Here is a 23838-nt window from a genome sequence, read left to right as displayed (position 1 = left end):
TCTTTGGATTAATCGTTAGGCCTCAAGAGTCGATTAATCTGAAGCATTTGTGGATGAATGGGTTACCGATCGATCCTCATATACCTCATCGATCCGATTGTTGCAGCGAACGCCGAAGTGCGATTGTGGGCGATCCAGCTAAGAATCTAATCTCACCCAAAAGTAGCCCGTGATCACATGATCATGGAGGATTTATTTACGTGAGCAGAAGGAAAGGTCACATTGGCGTTCTTTCTTCTCATTCTTTGCCTTTTGAAATCTTTGCATTCCAATATTTCACATTTATGAGTCCACCATGATGGAAAGGCTGAAGTCCCGCCTTTTTGATTGGTGATCTTCGTCCAAATGACTAAATGATTGTTTGGATAAATGTATATTCCTACTCCCAATCAATTATGTCTGTACAGACTAAAACGGAATAAAATGATCAATTACAACTCATGAAATGATCGCTTAATGTTTTTTTTATGTTAGCTTGAATGCTTTACATGGACATGATGTTTTACTTTATATGGAAATATAACAATATTCCTCCCTGGTTGTGGAAACTTAAACGTGCAGGCAGCACTCGTGCCTCATCCACCTTTTTGTTGTATCCATCTTTTCATCTGCACAATAATGGCATAAAGTGAAATACCTCGAGTCCGTACGGCGACCTGGTGGCTAGCATGTTGGTCACACAGGAGATCTGGAAGATTTGGGTTGGACGTCTCTAATGAATTTGCCAAAGATTTTGAAGGTCCTACCTGGACTCTAAAGGGTTCATACAACACGTAATTGTTTGAAAACAGTTTTTTTAATTCAACATTTGCATTTGATCTGCTTTGGACAAAACATCCCAAACCATGATATTCCTCACACGGCCTACGGATATGACAATGGTGGTCAAGTTGGGGAAAAGCGGGCTAGTGGTTGCTAAGTGGCCGCGGGCTGTCTGGACGTCCGCTCCCATTAGTAGGCTAAACGTAAATATTCATCCATACAAGACCTTCACAAGATGATGACACCGTCTCAAAAGTAAATCCTAAAAAAAAGTACATCCTCGTGAATATGCAACGTCCTCACCGATTTTGCCTTTGCTCTCAGTCCGTGGCTTCTTCAAGCTGCCAGAGATCCACACACGTCCGTGGTGTCCTCACACGTCCGTGGTGTCCTCACACGGCTGCCCAGCATGATCTTGAAAAGCAAACAATACACCAGAGATCCTCCTGGTCAATGTGGTCTTTTTAAGCTAAAAGAAAGGAAACCAAAAGTTACAGTTCCACAAAATGACAGTTAAAGATGGACGACGGTGTGAGACGAGTCCCTGGAGACGTGACGCAGAAGAGAGAAAGTCATTCTCCGTCAGTCACGGAGAACAGGAGGTGATGGTGTGTGTGTGTGTGTGGGGGAGGGGGGTGTCTGGATGGATCCCAAGTGTTCAAGGAGAGAAGGTGGCTATCTCCAAGGAGATGCGCTGCCAGAGCTCCTTGGTCTGTTTTCCTCTCTTCAGGTTCTGAAGCAAGTCGTTGAACTGCACCGCGCCCACCGCCGTCAGCCCGAACGCACCACGGGCGCTCCGGATGATGTTGACCATGTCGTCGTAGTCGGCGGGGGTGAGGTGGATGAGCCTGTGGTGGATGTACTGCCGAGGAAGAAGAAGGGGCATAACTCGTGGAATTTGACAAGTCACACATGCCACGCCCACTACGTTATATAACCGCAAGGTATGCTGGGAAGTGGGAGTGCTTGTGTGATTCTACCTGCAGGTAGAACTGTTGACAGCGCTGAATGAGCTGGTGTATGGCGGGCGTCCGCAGGTGGGCGTGGATGTGGGCGGGGTTGAGCCTCTGCAGGGCCTCCATGATGATCTCCTGGAGGACAAACGGGCTCAGGACGCCTTTGGCCGCTCCCACGCAGAACTGGTACACGTAGTTGACACCTGGCGAGACAAGAGTCGGACCGCCTTGTCAGCGCCCGAGGTCCCGCCCGCACGGGACGGACCGTTGGTCCGCACGAACACGCTCACCCAGACGCGCGGTCAATCCCAGGAGCCATTTCACGTCTTCCGTGTAGGGCGGGCTTCGGGAAAAGTTGTTTGGGTGGTCGTTGTGAGCCCTCCTTCCCAGCATCTCCAACGCTAGCATACCTGGGAAAAGGCGATGGTTTGGTGACTTGCATGAATAGACGTATACATAATACACTAATAGTAATATACCATATAATAATATACATATATACTGGATATATGTGATTTATGTTAGATCATCATTTATTATATTATTATAATTATATTATAATAATTATTAGAATATATATTGGCCTCCTCACCAACTCTGTAGGCGGAGTGCAGGTAGTGGAGGCCCTGCTGGCTGATTGGCTGGCTGTGCTGGTCCTCCTCCACTGGGAAAGGAGTGCTGATCATGGGGCTGGGCTGGGGGGACAGGGGGGTCAGGGAGGCGCCCTGGATGGCCTGGATGGCGGAGCCGGCGTGGATGCTGCCAACTGAAACACACGACAGGTCAGGGGGGGTAGGGTGTGGGGGTGGGGGGTCATCAGGAGAACAGAGGAGAAGGTGAAAGAGTCCTGACCCGCTACAGTGGTGCTGATTGGCAGGCTGCTGTCGGCGTGGTAGGGGTAGGAAATCTGGGCCATGGATGGTACTGGGATGGCGGGGAAGGTCACAGCAGTGGCGGCGATGGAAGGCTGGGGACCCGTGGCCACGGAAAACGGGTACTGTGCCCCGATGAAGGCCGGGTGCATGCCCTGAAGAGAAAAGGGACCGATAAGACATACGGTCTGGCTTGAGGTGCCAACGTCCAACCATATGAGGGAAGGGTTCTGACCTGCGGGTATGGACCCCCGGCCATGGGGAAGACGGCGGGTCTGGGCCCGTGCTGCAGAGGGTGTCCCAAATATTGCGGCGTGCAGACTGCGGGCACGTGGGCTTGGATGGTGGCGTAGGGGTGGAGGGCGTGGGCGTGAGCGTGGGCCATGGCCTGGCCGGTCATGCCGTGGGGCTGGTAGAGGGTGGAGCCCACGGAGATGACCGGTACCACGGCCGCTGCCGCCACGGAACCCGTGACCGCCACCCCGGTCGACTCCACGTTGGGTCCGCCATCGAAGACGCCGCAGCTGGACTCCGGGGGCCTCCTGTTAACGCCTCCGTTGGCCCCGCAGCGTTCGGGGGTCTCCCTGTGCTGGCTGAAGGCTCCCACAAAGGACTGCTCGTAGAGCCAGTACCACTGGTGGGCCACCTCAAACAAGACCTCCGGGTACACGCCTCCGCCTTTGGCTGCTTCCTCCACCGCCATGCAGGCCTTCTCCAGCATCGTGTTGTCCTGAAGGAAAACACACAAGACCAGACCAGAAGAACCGCTGTAAATGGACCTGCCCCAGTTCCTCGGTAACCACTCTAAATGGATCTTCCCCAGTTCCCCGGTAACCACTCTAAATGGATCTGCCTTAGTCATTAGTTCCTCAGTAACCACTCTAAATGGATCTGCCTCAGTTCCCGGTAACCACTCTAAATGGATCTCAGTTCCCCGGTAACCACTCTAAATGGATCTGCCTTAGTCATTAGTTCCTCAGTAACCACTCTAAATGGATCTGCCTCAGTTCCCCGGTAACCACTCTAAATGGATCTGCCTTAGGCATTAGTTCCTCAGTAACCACTCTAAATGGATCTACCTCAGTTCCCCAGTAACCACTCTAAATGGATCTGCCTTAGTCATTAGTTCCTCAGTAACCACTCTAAATGGATTTGCCTCAGTTCCCGGTAACCACTCTAACTGGATCTGCCTTAGCCATTAGTTCACCAGTAACCACTCTAAATGGATCTGCCTTAGTCATTAGTTCCTCAGTAACCACTCTAAATGGACCTGCCTCAGTTCCTCGGTAACCACTTTAAATGGATCTGCCTCAATTCCCCAGTAACCACTCTAAATGATCTCCCTCAGTTTGTCAGTAACTACTCTAAATGGAGCTGCCCCAGTTCCTCGGTAACCACTCTAAATGATCTGCCTCAATAACCACTCTAAATGGAGCTGCCTTAGTCATTAGTTCCTCAGTAACTACTCATTAGTTCTTCATTGGTTCCTCAGTAACCACTCTAAATGGATCTGCCTTAGTCATTAGTTCCTCAGTCCGGCCAATGGTGGGCCCAAAGAGTGTCAAGTGAGAAAGCACAGGAACAAGGGAAGACCAACAGCTGAGACAAGAAGGTTGGAGCACCTGTTCTTTACACTGCACCAAGGCCCTCTGGATTTCGTTGGGATTGAGGGCGTGAGCGTGAGGCAGGCAGCTCAGAGCCAGCTCGGCGGCAGCACGGACCATGTTGGGGTCCCTGGCTCTCGATGCACGGTCGGCCAACGACGCCACTTCTGGAGGTGTGAGGTGACCGTCCCAGCACTCCACCAAGATGTTGAGGGCAGCGCTGCCGATCTCCATGGCTTGACCTGGCGAGGGATGGGAATGTCCTTCAGCATCCGACGTTCTCGTTCTCACGCGACAAAAAGCAGAACATCAACACGCACCAGTGATCCATGACACGTGGGAGGAGTAGGTTCTGGACAGCCAGTTGGGAGACACGAAGTTGTGCAGACCGAGAGCGTACAGGCCGATCTCGAAGGCACAGAGGTGCAGGTTTCTGTGGGGTCCCTGGTGCCCCCCGCTGGTTGAAGGCTGGGTGAAAATGGAGGTAGAGGAGTTCCCTCCGGCTTTGATGAGCACCGTCTTGGCCAACTCAAAGTAGAAGTGAGCTGCGGCCTCTGAGGGTTGGTTGGGGACGTGGGGCACGTGGCATTCCGGACGACGCCCTTTGTACCTGCACACAAAGTCCTGTAGTCCTGTGGTCCTGGACTTTGTTCTGACATCATTTGGATTCTGGATCTACAGCCCGGTGTGCACCCAGACCAACGAGGTACTGAAGGGTCCTTACCTGCTGGTGTCCGTACTCTTGGCCCTGGCCCCGCCCCCTCCCCGGTGAGATCCACTGGAAGAGGAGGAGCCCAGCGAATCAGACGAGGAACTACTGATGCTGTCGCTATCTTGGCCCCGCCCCCAGGATGTTGCGGCCCAGCCACCACGTAATGGCCGCCGGCTGAGAGTGGGCGAACTGTCCGAGGTGGTCTCCGGAGCGCTGCTGTCGATACTCGCCATGCCTGGCCAGACACACCGTATTCGTTACTTTGGGAACATTTGATTGGATTCTATTATTTCCTTTTGTCCCGATTCCACGGCACACCAACCACTATTTCATGGGCCTGATGGTCTAAGATATTTAGGTAGGACTAAGCTAAAGTAAAAAAAAAAAACGCTTATATTCTTATATAACGCTGTATATTCTTCATCAATAGTAGTCATGCATGTCGTGTTGCTGCTGGACGTTCACAGTATTCAAGCGATTCTGTAAGTTTGTTTTCTCTTCCAAATGAAGGAAAGTTTAAGCCAAAAATGTCCAGAGAACAAGATGGATGGAAGCCGTGTTGGAGTACTTGAGTACTTTGATAACATTTTCCTTCCAGGAAGTCAACAAAAATGAAATGACAACATGGAATAATTTGTCGGATTCAATAAACACTTCTTTTCAGACATGCCGGATTGTACGAATGTGACCAAGTGAGAAAGCGTACATAGTAATAATAATAAACATCATGGCCGTCGAGGTGTTACCAGTGTGTTTCTTCTTCTGTCGGACAGGAGAGCCCCAGCAGCGTTGGCTATATCCACAGCGTGCTCCCAGCGCCAGGCGGCTCGGCACAGTGGCGTCCAGCTTAAATGGGGCCGAGTCGTTTTGCTGCTCGCTCGGGTTGCCCTCCGAGACTGCCAAACAATGACAAGGTAATACAGGGGCAATACAAGGTAATACAGGGGGAGTGTCCTATGTCATGTGATTTTCTCTCAATCAAAAATAATCTTCCGCTCTACAGAAAGGACTTCAGAAAGGAGTTCCTCACCACACTCGGAAGCACTCTGTGCCGCTGTGCTGTTCTGCATCGATTTGGGCTCATCCAGTTCTTCACAGGCCAGCGCCACGGCAGAGGAGGAGCCGGAAGAGGGCGCCACCAAATTGGCCGCGGAGGAAGATGAGGGCCCGTGTTTAGATGGGCTACGTTGGCTTCCAGCCGCAGGCTTGCTGGAGTAGAAGGAGCTCAGCGTCTGAGGTTTGTGGGTCTGACTCTCTCGGTCCAACAATTTATCAAGTATCTGGAGCGGGAACAGAGACCATGGCCAAAAGAAGATGGAAGACATGAACCAGGACAAATACACACTGTACAGGGAGAAATATCCACACCATGGTTATTTATAGAATTATTATTATTATTATTCATATCATATATAAGGCTACACTCCACCAAAGTCACCACAAGATGCTCATCAACACTGACTTACCTTCTTCAGCTTGCTCTGGTCATCCTTGTATGTGATCATGAGGGCAAGAGCAAGATCTCCCTTCACCCTTCTGGTTCCTTCACAAAGCAGAGGATGCTCTGCTTCGCTCACTGTTGTCTTCATCCCTGCAGGCACAATGGGACTCGTACTTCACACACACATCTTCAGATCACCATCAGGAGATCATCATGAACTTCCACATTTATACTAACACACACGAGCAGGAGTCTTATTTATGCATCAAATAGTATATTTACTCTTATTTTGTCTACTATATTGGGTAATACTAGTGTAAATGTGACTATAGGGGTGTTAGCTCATATCGGGAGGGCTCTAATATTAAAAACCATGTTTGGAAAGTTGTCAAGTTTTCTATACTGCAACTACAAAAATATTCAATTTACAAATGAGGAATCCTAATTTGTAGAAATTCACTCATCACGATATGGTCTGGAACTACTTAACCGTGATAAACGAGGGACATCTTATGAGCATTTTTTTGCTACTATAATGACGGCGGCGTTCCCTAGCCATTTTAAGACTACAATCCTGATGTAATATTTTCCTAGCTTATTTGATATGAATTCATTGAGGAAAGGCGGCACGGTGGTTGTGTGGTTTGCACGCAGACCTCACAGCTAGGAGACCAGTGTTCAATTCCGCCCTCGGCCATCTCTGTGTGGAGTTTGCATGTTCTCCCCGTGCATGTGTGGGTTTTCTCCGGGTACTCCGGTTTCCTCCCACATTCCAAAAACATGCTAGGTTAATTAGCCACTCCAAATTGTCCATAGGTATGAATGTGAGTGTGAATGGTTGTTTGTCTATATGTGTCCTGGGATTGGCTGGCCACCAGTCCAGGGTGGACCCCGCCTCTCGCCCGAAACAGCTGGGATAGGCTCCAGCAACCCTCGTGAGAAAAAGCGGTAGAAAATGAATGAATGAATGACTTTTCCTCCTATTTTGTGTGGAAGTGGTAACTTTTTGGCTTCTTATTTTGTCTTTCCCACCCACGGCCATCTGTGTGTGGAGTTTGCATGTTCTCCCCGTGCATGTGTGGGTTTTCTCCGGGTACTCCCTCCCACATTCCCAAAACATGCTAGGTTAATTAGCCACTCCAAATTGTCCATAGGTATGAATGTGAGTGTGAATGGTTGTTTGTCTATATGTGCCTTGGGATTGGCTGGCCACCAGTCCAGGGTGTACCCCGGTGAGTGACGTGTGGAGACAGACATTCCAGAAGAAAGAAATATACAAAAAATGCTAACGTGTACTCTGGCAAGGAAATAATGAGATATTTACCAAGTGCAGCAACTGCAGCCCCGAAGCCAAGCTCCTCATCCCCAGGCATCTCGCTGTTGTGATTGCGGCTCGGTGGGCGGGAGCCGGTCGGGGACACGACTGCACAAACATTACAAGAAACGGGACTGAAAGCTATTGAACACATTGCTGTCATTATAGAGGACCATCGGATATCTAACTATACCAACATAAACAACACAAAAAGGGGTTGTATTTAGCAATGTAACACCGTCAACCATTTTCAATTGGCCCTAAAACGTGTAACCTGCACGCTACACTCCTCCCTCTCCCACTTCCTCCTTCCATGTGTGATTCTTCCCCAGCTCTTATCAAATGCGCTTCTGCCACCTAGTGACCATTTTTATTATTATGGCTTAAAATTGCTCTTGTCACCTGTTAGCCTGAAGGAGCTCTGCAGGGTATTTACCTGGGGAACAGAGGACGTCAAAGATAAAGCTGGCCAACATGAGAGGAAGCACCGGTCTGTAGCCGCAGAAGTTTCCATCCCGGAGTTGCTCGGCTCGCTCTCGGATGACGGACATTTCCACAAGGCCCAGAGGAAGTTTCTTCAACAGAGCCACGATCTCCGACTCTTGGTAAGCCAGCTTCACCTACGTGACCAAGACACATGAACGCCTCATAGACTTCACCTGGTGTGTATGCTGGTAGAGGTTTGGCCACGCCTCCTGAGTGTCGATGCTTGATTGACAGGATGAATATCTTTTAAAGGAAAACCACTGCTAGTATACTGTAATAGTAATAGTAGTATAATATCCAGTATACATACTTTACTCTAAGACAGGGGTCTCAAACACACGGTCCGTGGGCCAAATGTGGCACGCAGGACACTAGTTTGAAGCCCCCGCCTTGATATGAAAGTTTAATGTTTGATATGGATGCTGTATGGTATCATGTACCCAGAAAAAATTATTACGTTTGATTCATGTTCATGTTAAAGGTTAAATAACTGTTAATAGTTATCCTCCCTATCCGTGTGGAAGTGGTAAGTTTTTTATATGGATGCTGTATGGTATCATGTACCTAGAAAAAATGATTACGTTTGATTCATGTTCATGTTAAAGGTTAAATAACTGTTAATAGTTATCATCCCTATCCGTGTGGAAGTGGTAAGTTTTTTATATGGATGCTGTATGGTATCATGTACCCAGAAAAAATGATTACGTTTGATTCATGTTCATGTTAAAGGTTAAATAACTGTTAATAGTTATCCTCCCTATCCGTGTGGAAGTGGTAAGTTTTTTATATGGATGCTGTATGGTATCATGTACCCAGAAAAAATGATTACGTTTGATTCATGTTCATGTTAAAGGTTAAATAACTGTTAATAGTTATCCTCCCTATCCGTGTGGAAGTGGTAAGTTTTTTATATGGATGCTGTATGGTATCATGTACCCAGAAAAAATTATTACGTTTGATTCATGTTCATGTTAAAGGTTAAATAACTGTTAATAGTTATCCTCCCTATCCGTGTGGAAGTGGTAAGTTTTTTATATGGATGCTGTATGGTATCATGTACCCAGAAAAAATTATTACGTTTGATTCATGTTCATGTTAAAGGTTAAATAACTGTTAATAGTTATCCTCCCTATCCGTGTGGAAGTGGTAAGTTTTTTATATGGATGCTGTATGGTATCATGTACCCAGAAAAAATTATTACGTTTGATTCATGTTCATGTTAAAGGTTAAATAACTGTTAATAGTTATCCTCCCTATCCGTGTGGAAGTGGTAAGTTTTTTATATGGATGCTGTATGGTATCATGTACCCAGAAAAAATTATTACGTTTGATTCATGTTCATGTTAAAGGTTAAATAACTGTTAATAGTTATCCTCCCTATCCGTGTGGAAGTGGTAAGTTTTTGGCTATTTAAGTTGAAAGGAAATAACTTGAAGGCTACCGTTTAGGTCGCTAGCTCTCTACTTTGCGAGTTTTTGGAAAACCTGAAGCAGCCCAGCCTTGCCCAGACCCTAGCTTCAGTGGCCCCCAGATAAATTGAGTAAGACCATAAGAGACTGCAAGTCATGACAAGAAATGAAGTAAGAGTGAAACCTCCAAAGCTTTAGTGGACGCCGGTGGCCTCTGGAGTTCCAGGGAGAACATGCCAGTGTTGAAGGCAAGGTTGTGGAGTTCCAGTCGTTCAGCGAGCACGGTGAGGAGAAAGGCCGTTTTGGACAGTGTGTTGGTGGCTACCTGCGTCTGGCGACCTGTCGACACTTTATTCTTCTTACCCTGAACACAAAAACCAATGCCAGAACTTCAGGCGCACAACTTCACTTGCTGCAAAGAAGCCTAGACACGACCGCTGATGACATCATAGATGGGTGACCACTCTTTTGTTGGGACACATAAAGTAGAAATTCAACTGATAGCGTACGTGGTTATTTGAGGTAAAGCCCATATTGAATGAGAATTCATTTCTCCTCAGTGGCTGGTCTCACCTTGGTCTGTGGCTGTTCCACTTTCAGGTCAGGGGGGTTAGCTAGAAGCTCATTGGCTAAATCCACAGCCAGTCGACATGACTCGTTGTTGTATCCATGAGCGTGGAGGGCCTCGGCGCACGCAAATAGCACCTACAGGAAGCAGAGACAACACGCTTTTCCTCCACCCGTTTCTGTGAAATACCGTCAATTACCGTGTCAGGTGCCAAATCTGCCATCCAGCATCCTTCAGCTTTGTTTGAATATGTGCAAATTATGCAATTAGCGTCATTTCCGGTGTATAAGCCGCTACCTTTTTCTTACACTATACAGCGGTGCGGCTAATTTATTGTCATGTCACAACACTAAACTCATCACACATCAACTTAACACTCAAAAGGTACAATTGAGAAATATGCAAACATGTACCAATACAAGTCTAAAATGAAAACTAGCTTTCCCCTAATGCATCACGTGTGGGCAAAGCATTGGTGCTGCTGCCTTCCCCTGGTAGGATGGACAGATGGATGGCTAACTCGGATATTAGCGTGTTTAATAAATGTGTCCCCGCACCTTTCAATGATATATTGTATGTAATATTTTGGAACTTACATCCATACGCCCCTCCTGCTCCAGCGGTTTGATCCCGGCAAAGATGTCTGGCTCCTCCTCCTGGTGGTTGTCAGCCAGCTGCCGATCGGCTCCCTCCTCCGAAGCAGGGCTCATGTAGTAGGCCTGATAGTCGTCCTCGCACACGACAACGCCCACCGCCACGCCCACCGCACCCGCTTCTTGGTGAGGTAACGCACAAGCAGCCGGTGCTGCTGCTTCTTTTCCATCGCACGGCTTCGGACCATCGCTATGGACTTGGGCCGGCTTGGGAGGAAAGGAAGAATTCCTTGAATGAGCTAAAGGCTGGTGAATGCAGTCTGAATTGCCGTCTTTGTCCTTGACCGACCCCCCCTCCTGCTCCGAGGGGTGGTCTCCTCCGCCGGGAACGTCAACAACAAGCACTTGTGTCTCTTGGAAATGTAGGGCGGCTGCCACGGGCTCTGCAGCAGGACAGGCATCTGAGGTTTGGCTACTATGTTTCACGTCCAATGCCGTGCTCCTGCTGTTATTGCACAACTCCTGGAGCAGTGGACTAGGGGACGGAAAGATCTCTGGTGCCGGGGGGGCGCATTCTAAGGTGTTGCTCGCCTCGGCACCCAAGGCCAGACAATAGCCGTCATCCAGGCTGAGTTCAGCGAGGTCCGGCTCCAGAGAGCTATCTTCACTGCTGGTTCTGCGCTTGGTGTTGACGTTCTTGGCCGGTCCGGTTCCTCCACAGCCTCCTAAACCCGCCCCCTTTCCACAGCCCTGCATGAATTTCAGCTTTCCCCCAGAAGAACCACCGGGTCCCTTGTAGAAACACTTGCCTCCTGCATCTTCTAGGGACAGTGACACGGCCCCTCCCAGACGAACCAACATGCTCCCGCCACCGTTCATTGAAAAGGCTTTCTTTTTGGTTAACGTCTCCTTTGGTCGCACGACAACTTCTTCCTGAGGGGAATAACCGCTTTCTCTGGCCTTAAAATCCGCTCCTCTCGGTTCAGACGTTTCCCCAACACCTCCCGCTGAAGTTCTCACTGCTCTGTGCTGCTGCATTCCCCTCGGCCAGCAAAAAGAGGCGGTCTTTTTATCGGCGCTGCAGTACGTGATGCCTTCCAGGGGATAGGCCACCTGCCAGTTGAAATAACAGGACTCCACAGCAGGTTTGAAGCCCAGGAAAAGTTTGTCCAAGGACTTGCGATGTTGCCCGCGCTTCACGATCTGAATCACTTTCAGGTGCCACTGCTTCAGTTGGCCTGCCAGCTCCAGTCGCCTGTACGAGGTGGTGCAGAGCCTTTGATTAGGGTCAGGTTCTGTCAAGCAAACACGGAGCACCACCTGCCGAGCACCCTGCAGCGTTATCCAAAGGAGTAGTTCTCCATGGCTCTCACAAAGTCTGCCATGATTAGATTAGTAGCAACGCTCTCTCTATGCTGTTGACGTAATGACCGCTATGCTATGGACTCTGAAATCCATGCATTATGCATTATTTTTTCAATATTAGAAAGGCACACAAAAGAGAAAGACGCGAGTTCACTTCTGATACGCTGATTGTGGATGCCGGGCAGCATTAGTGGTCCGCATCCAACGGGGTGAGGTGTGCATGCAACAAAGAAAAATGCGTGCGGCCTGACCTGCAGGGGCTCACGCTGGGGTCCAGCACCGCCAGCTTCCACAACATCACCATTTCGTCGCACATGCTGGCACAGGCGTGCGCTGCCACCTCCGACTGCCCGTTGCTGCGCCCGGTGTGTCCACTGGCACTGCTGTGGGATGCTGACGTACGAACACTGTACCACCAACTGATGATCTGGAAACACAGACACCACAAACCAAAGTCAGCAGTTTACAATACGGGAATCCCAATCATGACGACATTTACCTGTTCGTACGTCAGGCACTGCTCAGTGAGGATCTCAAGCAGCGGAGCGGCATTGCTGTCTCGCCTTTTGAACATTTCCCTGACAATGGATAGAAGGTTCCAGATGCCTTCTGGCTCCCGGCCTCTCAAAGGTCTTAGCAGACAGGCCCACTCGGCAGCAGCTGGTGGCTCCGTGGATGACAGATACATGGAGTTCACATCACTACGAGTAGGAAATACACGAGGACAGCACAATCAACACAGAGCAATTTTTTTCAGAGCAGAATAGCGGCGGTTGTTGTCACCAACCTGAAGACAACAGGTGATGGACCACAGAACTTGTGCAGGGTCTTTTTGATGTTGTCACTGAGGGTGGACTCATCCAAATACCAGGTGCTCTGATCGGAGGCTGAGGGTCCGGCTGTGGGATCTACACACGGACAAACGAACACATCTCATTAACTCTGCATTTTTAGTTCCATTTCATCTTTATTTGACATACTGTATTTTTCTACATTTCTGTGTACTGCATGAGTGACTTTGGAAATCTCTCTCTGTGCCTTAAGAACTGGACTGGTGTATCAACCCAGGACCACCTGTTGCTATAGACCGGTTCTTCTAGATCAGGGGTGGGCAAACTTTTTGACTCGCAGGCAGCATTGATATGACAAAATTTACGTTATATTTTACACATAACAGTCCACCTGGTATTATTGTATCTGTAAAATTGTCATGCAATTTGCTATTATTATTTATTATTTTATATTTATATTTAAATATTTTAAAAATAATAAAATATTATAATAATTACAATAAATTTTAAATAATTATTATATTATTATTATGAAAAATATGCAAATATAACAACAATATTATATATAATTAATATAATAATTAGCATTAATATAATAATATAATAATAAAAATTATTATTATTATTATTATGTGCTTGTGTCCCTTTTTTCAGGAGCACTTTGTAAACAACAGACCATGTCAAAAAAGGAAATTGATAAAACCATCAAAAGGTTGGCTCAGGCCATGATGCCAGGTTGTATGTTGAGTTTAAATGAAATACTTTGGAAAGATTGGGCGGGCCGTATTCAAACACTTGGCGGGCCGGATGTGGCCCCCGGGCCGTAGTTTGCCCACCCCTGTTCTAGATAGTCCCTAAAATAAAAACTAAACTGACTATCAATCATCTGAGCAATGATCGGCTGTTATTGGACGATGAAACAATATGATGGCAAATGTTTTGGGACACTTTACAGAGGAGGTTTTACCTGGAGCTCCACAGAGAGTATTGATTGCAGTAGACTGAGAAGATAACAGCTCATCAAGTAGTCGTTGGGCTGTGGGTAGAATCTGGAAAAACACAAAAACAACTGACGGTTTCAACACATTTATTTAAAAAAAAAAAATGAAATACTATTTTGGGGTACCTGACTGATGCTTCTACTAAAGAAAGCTCCAAAGCTATTTAAGATATGGGTCTCAGCATCGGGCTTCTTGTGCTTGGGGTTTATTGTTATTGTGTTTTAGCTCGTTTAGCATAAACTCTCATTGTAGTCGGGAGGGCAAGGTGAGGAGCGGCGAGGAGAGGAGGCATGAAAATGGGGGAGCTTGTGAGAGTCGTCAGTCCAATGAATGGGAAATTTACATTTCAAAAATGGCCGGACACGTCACATCACAACTTTAACAAAAACCTACCTGCTGAGGAAGCTCGCTGATGAGATACTGGGCAAATTTCTGGAGCTGGTCTCTCTGCAGCCTGGACAAAGACTCGGAGACTGGAGCCCTCAGACAGACAGCAGAGGCCTGTACGTAAACCAGAGGTGCCATCAATGAGGTGGAACGTTTGTATTTGACATCTCAGACTGGTCGACTCATGTTGACATAAGCGGTTGTCGACTGTAACTGGCCATCGCTTCATATTTACTTGAGGCTTTTGCCACTAACATAAGAAACATGGACCATTCGGGTCTCTCAACCATGGATGTCAACGTCGACTTAAGCGGGCACTTTCCAGTCATGAGGAGACTGTGGACCAGGGCCCATATTCAACAAGGAAAAGCTAAGGCTAAAATAGTTTATTCCAAGACATCAGTCTGAGAATTCCTCAGATTGTAAGACTTTTCTTCCCCCGCATCCCGCGGAACTCACATTGTGGATCCTGAAGAGACAAAGGGCCACCACATGAGCACACCACTTGGCCCCCGCACCGCACGTACAACTGCAGGAGGTGATGCGGCAGCGATCAAACATGACTGCCACGTTGTAGGCTCCTTTCGACTGTCCCGACTGACTGGGCACCACCGTCGCACTGAGATGGAAACCTGGCAGGAATCAAACACGCACGCATGGTCAGGTTTTAGTCCATGACATTTTCTGCTGCTACACAGGAAGTTCATGCCGACGGAACCTACCAATCTGCAGAGGGTCTTTGACAGCCCTGATCCGGTACAACTGCTCCCCCCGTTGAAACTCTTCTGGACTCCCATTTGCCAGGCAGGAATACAACCTGGATTGGGAGGAAATTAGAATGAGAAGGATTAAGAGCACCAAGTTGGTGATGACTAAAATCTTGGAAGTTTTTTAGAACGGCCCTGAAGGACTCCCTTTCAGTCTCATTGGCAACGTTAGCATACCAGAAGAGAAACACCTCCGAGGAGGACGCCAGGCTCTGTACCGTGACCATAGACAACGTCACGGTCGGATGCTAAAACAAGAACCGAACCAAACAAACCGTGCGTGACTACAGCGGCGTCTGAAAGCCCAAGACTCCAGATGTCCGACATGACATTTTGCCCTCCAAAAAGTACCCTGAGAAATGAAACCCTCCATGAATATTAGCAAGTGCTACATGGACTCACCTGATGTCTTCCTCGTTTTCAGGGAAGCTCCAGTATGCAATTCGAAGCTGAAGTTGTTCCGGCATGGGTGGGTACACCTTCTCCACTACCTCAAATGGGATGTGAAACGCCACTTGTTTTGCCGACAGCTCCACCAGTGGAATCACATGACCATCTGATGGAATAGAGGAGACAATCACACTGATTTGGCCCTATGTTGACAAGGTTTTTTTTTTACCAGTTCCACACTGTACTCCCCCCTCCCCTGTCCTCTTGTTGTTCCCTTACCTCTACTCGCTTCTGTCGCCCAGTCATCTTGCCCCATCTACCCACTGGCTTCTTGTATGCTACGTTGGGGCCGTTACTATTTAACGTAACATTTAATGATTGAATTCTATTGATTCTGATGCATTGCTGGTATATTATTATTATATTATATATAGAAATATGGAATCCCAGCTGACTTGGGGCAAGAGGCGGGGTGGCCAGCCAATCCCAGAACACAAATAGACAAACAACCATTCCCATTATTAACACATTATGAAATGTTTCCCCAAAAGCCGGCTTCTTACTTTTTTAGTCGGGAACTGATATTTTCCTGAAACTTAGCCATGTTCTACTGCTGATGACTAAAGAATGAAAAAGATGGAACCAAACTTCTTTTTCAGGTGGAAGACGGGCGTGTAATCTTTCTTTTAGTAGGTTCCATGTCTAAGATGGCTGGGATTGAATGAATTCATATTTGTCCACATTGTTGATTGCATTAGCCACAATGCTATCGAAACAACTGATGACCCCCCCATCTGCCCCTTAGATCCTGTGTGTAAAAAAGAACAGCCCCCCTCCCCCCTTGAAGGTATGGGGATCAGGCCAGTCATCATCTAATCCAAATGAGATGATGACTGACACATGGGATTAGCTAAGGACTCCATGGCTAGGATAGAGGGCCCATTGTGTTTTCCGGTTCATAACAACAAACTACTTATTATCATGGCAAATTTCACAATAAAATAGAGACGGACTAACTTTTTAACAAATCATCGATTCCTCTACGTCAGTCCCACTTGGACTGACTCGGCCTGCTGGGGGGAAGAAAGCATTTAAAGCCATATCTCGACTACAAATGTTCAATGGCAGCTTTACGTTCAATTTCTGGTGACTTTTTTGGTGATTTTGCAAAAAATAACAAATCCAGGAATGCTAAGTGGTTTGTGTTTTTATACTTTTAGTCTTTCTGTTCATTCTCTGTAAGTAGATGAATGCGGACAGATCTGCAAAGTTTTGTGTTGAGAGAAAATGTGTGCTTCCCCAACCTTTGGTCTTGACGATAGGAGACGTGGGTCCAGCAGATTGCTTCCTCCATCCCCTCCAGTTCTGGCAGAGGCTCTCAGCCTCCGAAATGAAGGAGCACAGAGAGTCCTCCTCAAAGCGGTCGGAGTCTTCAAATGAGAACCTCTCCCCGTCCTCCCACTCGGCAAACATCAGTTCCATGACATCCAGATTTAAAGTCCTCGAGGGTCCAGAAGACTTGGGACAACCTCCAAGATCCCAGGAAGGCCAACACTTGAGGCGAGATGGAAGTCCAACTTGCGTTTGCTAATATTTCTAATGATTTCTTTTACAAATACATCCTGTGCGGTGATGGAGGGCCAATCTACCATAGAACATTGCAAGGACAGTAAGTTGGCAGGAAGAGGTGATGAATATTGTTCACCTGTTGTCCATTTTCTACATCGGACTCAAAAGCCAGTCTAACTGCTTCTCCACTGTCCCTCATGTTTTTATTGGAATGAGGAAAAATGTCTTCTTCTTCTTATTATTATTATTATTGTTATTATGAAGCTGTTGCTCGTACAGCCAAATGATGCTTCCCTCATGTATTAAACATGGAATGGAATAGCACTTAGACACATCCAATTACATTTTATTCTACTTTGTTGTGACTTCATATATTTATTCCTCAAGCGGCTAGCTTAGCAACAGAGCTAACCTTCCACACGGCTAAATCTTTTTGTTTACATTGACGGGGGCCGCCATCTTGCCCTTATTGAGACTGAATGTATGTTTATACGCCTCGGCTTACTTGGTGCTTGTCATTCTGTCAAAGTCGTTCTTTGTGTCGGGAGCAGACTGGAAGCCGACGGCCGAGGACTACCGCACACAATTAGCGTGATTCTCTTCACCGCTTCCGATGAAGACACTCGGCGTTATTCCTTCATGTCTGCTTTGTTCCCTTCCGTTCCGATTGTCGTCCGAATAAAAATGATGTGGTGATGTACGGATGACTCCTTTTCCTCTTAGTCCGATGGTAGAGATGTAGCAGCTTTCGTCCTGTGTGCTGGGGCCACAGAAAGATGGTGTATCAGCTGATCTTCTTCAGCTTCTTCCGCTTCTTCGGGTTTAGACTGGCAGTCGGCGCCAGCGCTTGGGAGGTGCATCACTGCCCCCTAGCGGACCGGAATAGGACAACCTAAAATAGTCATTATTCATATAAATGTATTCCTAACCTGACAGTCAGGTCATTGAAACACATTTAATGTCTTCCATCACGTCACAGCGATTTATGGCTAAAGCCTGACGCTGGTATTTTCATAGCTGCTTTTCAGGGGTGGACCCCTCCTCTCGCCTGAAGACAGCTGGGATAGGTTCCAGCAAAGCCCCAGTCTAGTGAGAATAAGCGGCATAGAAGATGGATGGATGGATGAAAATAATAAAAACGGGTTGGCCGTGCTCACCTTTTAGGGTTCAGATGACATCTAGAGTGTTACTCCTTAGCCCAGAGGTCATGTCAAGGTCAAGTCTCTCTAGCACGTTATGACCCACTCTGAAAAGTCACATGGTCCACAGGAAGACTAGATAGAACTGCTCTATTACCCTATCTTTATCCTTACACAGACAAGATAGGACAGCCCTTGTCCTCATCCCGGCTTAAGTCCCAGAGCTGTCCTATCTGGCCTGTAAAAGCTAGGATAAAGACTAGGCTGTCCTAGCTAGTCTAATTGTGGCCCATGAGACTAATCTGTACAGGACTAAAGCTAGGATAAAGACTAGGCTGTCCTAGCTAGTCTAATTGTGGCCCATGAGACTAGTCTGTAGAGGACTAAAGCTAGGATAAAGACTAGGGCTGTCCTAGCTAGTCTAATTGTGGCCCATGAGACTAGTCTGTACAGGACTAAAGCTAGGATAAAGACTAGGCTGTCCTAGCTAGTCTAATTGTGGCCCGTGAGACTAGTCTGTACAGGACTAAAGCTAGGATAAAGACTAGGCTGTCCTAGCTAGTCTAATTGTGGCCAGTGAGACTATTCTGTAGAGGACTAAAGCTAGGACAAAGACTAGAGCTGTCCTAGCTAGTCTAATTGTGGCCAGTGAGACTCGTCTGTAGAGGACTAAAGCTAGGATAAAGACTAGAGCTGTCCTAGCTAGTCTAATTGTGGCCCATGAGACTAGTCTGTACAGGACTAAAGCTAGGACAAAGACTAGAGCTGTCCTAGCTAGTCTAATTGTGGCCCATGAGACTAGTCTGTACAGGACTAAAGCTAGGACAAAGACTAGAGCTGTCCTAGCTAGTCTAATTGTGGCCCATGAGACTATTCTGTAGAGGACTAAAGCTAGGATAAAGACTAGCGCTGTCCTAGCTAGTCTAATTGTGGCCCGTGAGACTAGTCTGTACAGGACTAAAGCTAGGATAAAGACTAGAGCTGTCCTAGCTAGTCTAATTGTGGCCAGTGAGACTAGTCTGTAGAGGACTAAAGCTAGGATAAAGACTAGAGCTGTCCTAGCTAGTCTAATTGTGGCCCATGAGACTAGTCTGTAGAGGACTAAAGCTAGGATAAAGACTAGAGCTGTCCTAGCCAGTCAGTGAGCAAGAACTGATGAATGAGCGTCTTCTAAGACAAGCTGACAGTCCAGTTGCGGTGTCCTGAGACTAAGACCAAGACCAGGACTAAGAACATGCCCAGGCATACCCGTGTCCAAAGACAAACCTTTTATTTCAAAGCAGGATGAAAGCCATCATCTTTTTAAGAGTATCAGAAACTACAGAAGCCAAGAAAATAACCTCTATTTGTACATGGAATGTGAAAGCATCAGCCAAACAAGCAACCCCCCGGGGGGGGGCCCACACACGGGCTGTCCACGTGTACACCCTGTGTGTGGGTCCCTCGTGGCATGATTGAGATGGCTTCTTCTGGAGTCATTCCATTGCTCTCTAGGATAGAAGAGTGAAGTGTAGCTGCTGGGGGGGCCATGTGTGAGTGTGCCCCCCCCCCCCAAAAAACTGAAACCTAGGGTAAATACCGAGCAAACCGTGATGTCAAACGTGAAGGAACTGAATGGGAATATGTCTAAAAGCTTGTCATCTCTTTGAGGGACCAACAGAAATATGTAGCGTGTGATGTCGGGCACATGTCACCATGTCCTCCCTTGGCAGCCCACCAGACCAGACCAGGTCATGTCTGACACCTGACCGTGAACCGAGGATGTCCTCCAATGTCCTCCTACATCCAGACCTTCCCCCTCCATTCACACCACCGCCTGCCACAAACCGACTAAGATCTTCACTTGGCGTCCAACTTGGCCATTTCCTGAAGGTACACGCCGATGCTCTCGCTGTCAAACACCACACAGTAAATGCTCTTCACCGAGGAGCTGCTGGAGGACACAAAGTGGTTGGAGATGGCCTTGAGGATGAGCTGGGCCGCTGTTGGCTTTGGGAAGCCATTCCTGTGGAGGACAGTCATGTCAAAGCAAGGACTCCCGACTGGCCCCCAGGGGACCGGTTGGAGGATTTGGGCTGGGTGTCAGGATGGAAACACAAGAATGAGGAAAAAAAAAGAAGAACAGGTAGAAAGAAGACAAAGAGGGAGACGACAAAGAAGTTGAAAAGGAAAAAAAACAAAATGAGGAAGACAAAAGGACAAAGAAGATGAAGACCAATGCAACTGAGAAGAAGCAGAAGAAAGAACCGATGAGGAACAGGAAGAACGGGAAGACAAAAAGGAGACCAAAAGAGAAACTAAAGGGTACCACTTCCTACACGGAAGCAGCTGACCAATCAGACGGCGTGTCAAAGTGGGCGTGTCCTCACCGTCCGGCAGGAAGAGACGGGAAAGCCACCGACTTGAGCTTCTTCTCCTCGGCGGCAGAGAGGCAGTTCTTCACCGACCTTTCCAGCTGCTCCTCACACTTGTCCGCCCCCCACTGAGGAACGTGACAGTGGATTACGAAGCGGGCCGTCATCCCGCTGGCCGGGCTCACTGCCACTGTCAATCAAAGACAGCAGAATCAGGAATACTGCTCCTCTGGTACTCCAACACGTGGACAATCCATACCTGACGCCACGGCCAACAGTCCCTGGGCTTTCCGTAGCTCCTTGACCCCGTCCAGGAAGTCTTGGCCGCCGGTCTTCTCCAGAGCGTTGCCTGCGAACAACACAGCACCATCAGCTGAGCAGAGCAGTGCAAAGATGGCCGCTAGATCTTCTCCTCACCAACGCCGTCTTTGAGGTCCATCTCAGCATTGGTCGGGTTAATTATGGCCTCCGCCTTGATTGTTCCGATTTTACCGATTTCAGTCACTGTGAGACAAAGCTGTGGTTCCGGCCCAACATGAGTACGGCTTTGTGCAAAGGTTCTAACCATACATGGTCTTCACAACCGTACCTTCTGACCGAGGAACAGGCTCTTTGCTGACAGGACGGTGAATCCATCTCCGAGACCATCATCCACTGTGGAGTTCGGTACGGATTCCTGGTCCTTGTCGGTGCTCTTTACCACATGGAGAGAAAAGGTAGAATGGGTGAAGTCATACAAACACCTTCATGGACGCGATCCTGCAAAGTCACGCATTTTGGATGAGAAGGTTTCAGGAAAAGAAAAATGACCGACCTTTGGCTTTCGCCCTCGTTTCCCTTTGACCTTTTTGGGTGCTTTAATGGGTTTGGTGCTCTTGGAATGTAATTCCTGCTTCTCCGGGACGGACGCCTGGTTGTCCGCTTTGACTCGGCTTCCCCTCTTCTTGGACAGCAGCTCGGGGTGGATGTGAGGCAGGACCCCCCCGTTGGATATGGTCACGCACCGCAGAAGCTGACAGACAAGATATTTACCGTTCGGTGGACGTGGTTGAAAAACAGCATGGCGTCAGAAAGAGAGAGAGAGAGAGAGAGAGATAGGACCAATAACAGAAAGCAACAAAAGCTGCAACTATTCATGCTGAAGAAATGCTGCAAACGTTTGTCAGAAAATACGGGTACATGTCACAATTGCCGACTCCAGTGGAGAGTAGTTGAGATGGTTACCTGGTTGAGCTCCTCATCATTGGCCACCGCCAGCTTGATGTGCCTGGGAGTGATCCTGCCCTTCTTGTTGTCCCGTGCGGCGTTTCCGGCCAACTCCAAGATCTCAGCTGACAGGGGAAACGTGGAAAAGTCATTAGACACCATGTTGTGTTGACATGATGGAAGCGGCCGCTTGGGTTAGAGTTTATATGCTAGCACCCCCACAGGACAACACCTTTCACACACAACAACTTTGCAATGCCTGGGCTGTTTCCATGATGAGGCGTTCAAGCCCATACCGTAGCTTTCAGACACAAATGATAAAAACTATGAAAGCACATTTTTGGCTTCCTGAAAGGGATTACTTGAACGGACAGGATGTCTTATGAAAAACATACAGTGCTTCTGGTTGGAGTAGGTTTCAGTTAAGGAACAGATTCATGATGCTAACCAAGGTTCCACCTGTATCCCTCTTCATGTTTGTGTATCTTTTCAATACTGCCATAGCAAAGTACTGCATGGCAATAAGGATACAGGGTAATAAAGGCTACTGAAGGTGTACATATCACATATCACAGTACCTGCCAAGTATTCGATGACCGCTGCCATGTAGACGGGCGCCCCCATCCCAATGCGGTACTTATGCGTGCCGGTGCGCAGGTACCTCATCATTCTGCCCACAGGGAAGATGACCCCCGCCCTGGCAGATCGGGACAGCTTGGTGGCTCTCTTCTTCCCCCCTCTGGCAGACATGGCGCTCTGGAGCACATGAAGACAGCGTTAAGTAGGCCGGTGAAGGAGATAACGTAACGTAATCATGTTTAGAGACATGTTTACTACAATATAAAAAATACTCTGTTGTGCTGTATATGACAGGTATGCTTATACTTCTAGGTATGGGGAAGGGGTAGGGCGCCCGGGGGGGGGGGGGGGGGGTGCCCCATGGGGTCCAGGGTTCCTGGCTGCGCCACTGGGTATCGGTATAATTCCTTCTACTCGACGACAATGGCGGATTCGGGACAGCACTACTGTGTCCAAATTCAGAAACAAAGTGTCGTAGACTTGCTACACTTATGGGGGTGTACTGACCGTTGATTTAGGGCCACAGCAGCCAGTGACCCCCCCAGGTAGTGACAGAAAAGAAGGCGTCACTAGTAAGTGCGCCAGTTGAGACACATCGCTAAGCAGCCTTTCGGCGGAAGGATACAGAACTAGCCAATGGAGCCAATGGAAAACAGACGGGGCTTAGCAGACACAAAAACCTGCATTTGTGATATTTATCTTACAAAAAACACACTCACATTGCTCCTCTGGTCGTTCCGTGTACCTGAAGAAGAGTTATGTCGGGATAAATGACGGTTAAGCGGTCAGTAAAACCGAAGCGCTGGCTGAGCGAAATCACTCCGCACGTCTCTGTCGCTATTTGAAGACATTTTGGCGAACAAGCAACGTTTTTTGTCATGTCTGGTGTCATGTCTGGTCGCTTGGGATAATGTCAGACCGAATGTCAGCACAGCCGAAGGGAGAAGAGGGTACCTGTTCAAAGTGCTGATGTTATCCTGCGGTGCCCCCGGCGCTGTGTCCCCCAGCCCGCTAACAGGCAGCCAGCCGGAAGAGGCTGCTTGAAGGCTGCTTGGAGGCTGGTTGAAGGCTGCTTGGAGGCTGGCTCCGTCCTACTGAGGCTGGAAAGGGGAAAAAAAAACACCCCCGGACTAAAAAGGCGACGGGAAGCTCCCGCTTAATGCGCCTTTAACGTCAACATGCCCGCAAACACGACACATTCTCAACAACAGCACTGCGGAGGTTCCAGGCGTATTTACTGTATATTGGTCAAACGCGTGGTCGACACAAAGGTCGATAATGCCGATACCAAGGGCAGTCGCTGGTGTGATTTCAGCTCCTTTACTTCACTTTTCAATGAATTGAAAGTATTTTATAATATATGTGTCATACAGGGGGGTTCGTGTATTATTTTCTTAATAATTACATTACATTACAAGTGGTTAGCACCCAGGCCACGCAGCTAGGAAACCCAAGTTTGATTCCACATCTCTGTGTGGAGTTTGCATGTTCTCCCCGTGCATGCGTGGCTTTTCTCCGGGTACCCCCCCATTCCAAAAACATGCTAGGTTAATTAGCCACTCCAAATTGTCC

The 23838-nt window shown here is 48.0% G+C and overlaps 2 protein-coding genes across 2 annotated transcripts; both read right to left on the bottom strand.

Moving 5' to 3' along the window:
- Positions 1 to 777: 777 nt before the first annotated feature.
- Positions 778 to 17843, bottom strand: zswim8 (zinc finger, SWIM-type containing 8). Its single transcript, XM_058077475.2, has 26 exons — positions 16724 to 17843; positions 15432 to 15585; positions 14985 to 15079; positions 14722 to 14894; positions 14269 to 14376; positions 13842 to 13923; positions 12871 to 12991; positions 12583 to 12784; positions 12335 to 12510; positions 10722 to 11973; positions 10131 to 10262; positions 9742 to 9921; positions 8099 to 8282; positions 7672 to 7770; positions 6373 to 6497; positions 5937 to 6186; positions 5653 to 5802; positions 4919 to 5141; positions 4515 to 4804; positions 4213 to 4436; positions 2826 to 3320; positions 2571 to 2745; positions 2311 to 2484; positions 2009 to 2128; positions 1743 to 1921; positions 778 to 1624 (listed from the first exon to the last, which is right to left on the bottom strand). The coding sequence occupies exons 1-26, from the start codon at positions 16899 to 16901 to the stop codon at positions 1421 to 1423; spliced, it is 5745 nt and encodes a 1914-aa protein (XP_057933458.2). The 5' UTR covers positions 16902 to 17843; the 3' UTR covers positions 778 to 1420.
- Positions 17844 to 19380: 1537 nt separating this feature from the next.
- Positions 19381 to 23524, bottom strand: macroh2a2 (macroH2A.2 histone). The gene is made up of 9 exons (XM_058078374.2): positions 23221 to 23524; positions 22266 to 22443; positions 21706 to 21812; positions 21296 to 21493; positions 21071 to 21175; positions 20899 to 20998; positions 20741 to 20830; positions 20497 to 20671; positions 19381 to 20132 (listed from the first exon to the last, which is right to left on the bottom strand). Exons 2-9 carry the CDS (start codon positions 22435 to 22437, stop codon positions 19967 to 19969), a joined length of 1113 nt encoding a protein of 370 aa, XP_057934357.2. The 5' UTR covers positions 22438 to 22443; positions 23221 to 23524; the 3' UTR covers positions 19381 to 19966.
- Between the last annotated feature and the right edge of the window lie 314 nt (positions 23525 to 23838).

This window comes from Doryrhamphus excisus, linkage group LG14 (assembly GCF_037039965.1).
Source record: "Doryrhamphus excisus strain RoL-2023G ecotype Guam linkage group LG14, RoL_Dexc_Guam_v1.1, whole genome shotgun sequence".
Classification (NCBI taxonomy): Eukaryota; Metazoa; Chordata; class Actinopteri; order Syngnathiformes; family Syngnathidae; genus Doryrhamphus; species Doryrhamphus excisus.
Note: the sequence above shows the minus strand (reverse complement) of the source record. Positions and strands in the feature narration are given on the sequence as shown.

Excerpts from the sequence above, each read along its gene's own strand:
- macroh2a2 (XM_058078374.2), bottom strand. The coding sequence starts at position 22,437 with ATGTCTGCCAGAGGGGGGAAGAAGAGAGCCACCAAGCTGTCCCGATCT. Across the intron at positions 20,999-21,070 it reads GCCTGTTCCTCGGTCAGAAG|CTTTGTCTCACAGTGACTGA; the intron begins GTACGGTTGTGA and ends CCGGAACCACAG. Across the intron at positions 20,133-20,496 it reads CCGTCTCTTCCTGCCGGACG|GAATGGCTTCCCAAAGCCAA; the intron begins GTGAGGACACGC and ends TGTCCTCCACAG.
- zswim8 (XM_058077475.2), bottom strand. The coding sequence starts at position 16,901 with ATGGAACTGATGTTTGCCGAGTGGGAGGACGGGGAGAGGTTCTCATTT. Across the intron at positions 10,263-10,721 it reads AGCAGGAGGGGCGTATGGAT|GTGCTATTTGCGTGCGCCGA; the intron begins GTAAGTTCCAAA and ends TGCTTCCTGTAG. Across the intron at positions 1,922-2,008 it reads GGGATTGACCGCGCGTCTGG|GTGTCAACTACGTGTACCAG; the intron begins GTGAGCGTGTTC and ends TTGTCTCGCCAG.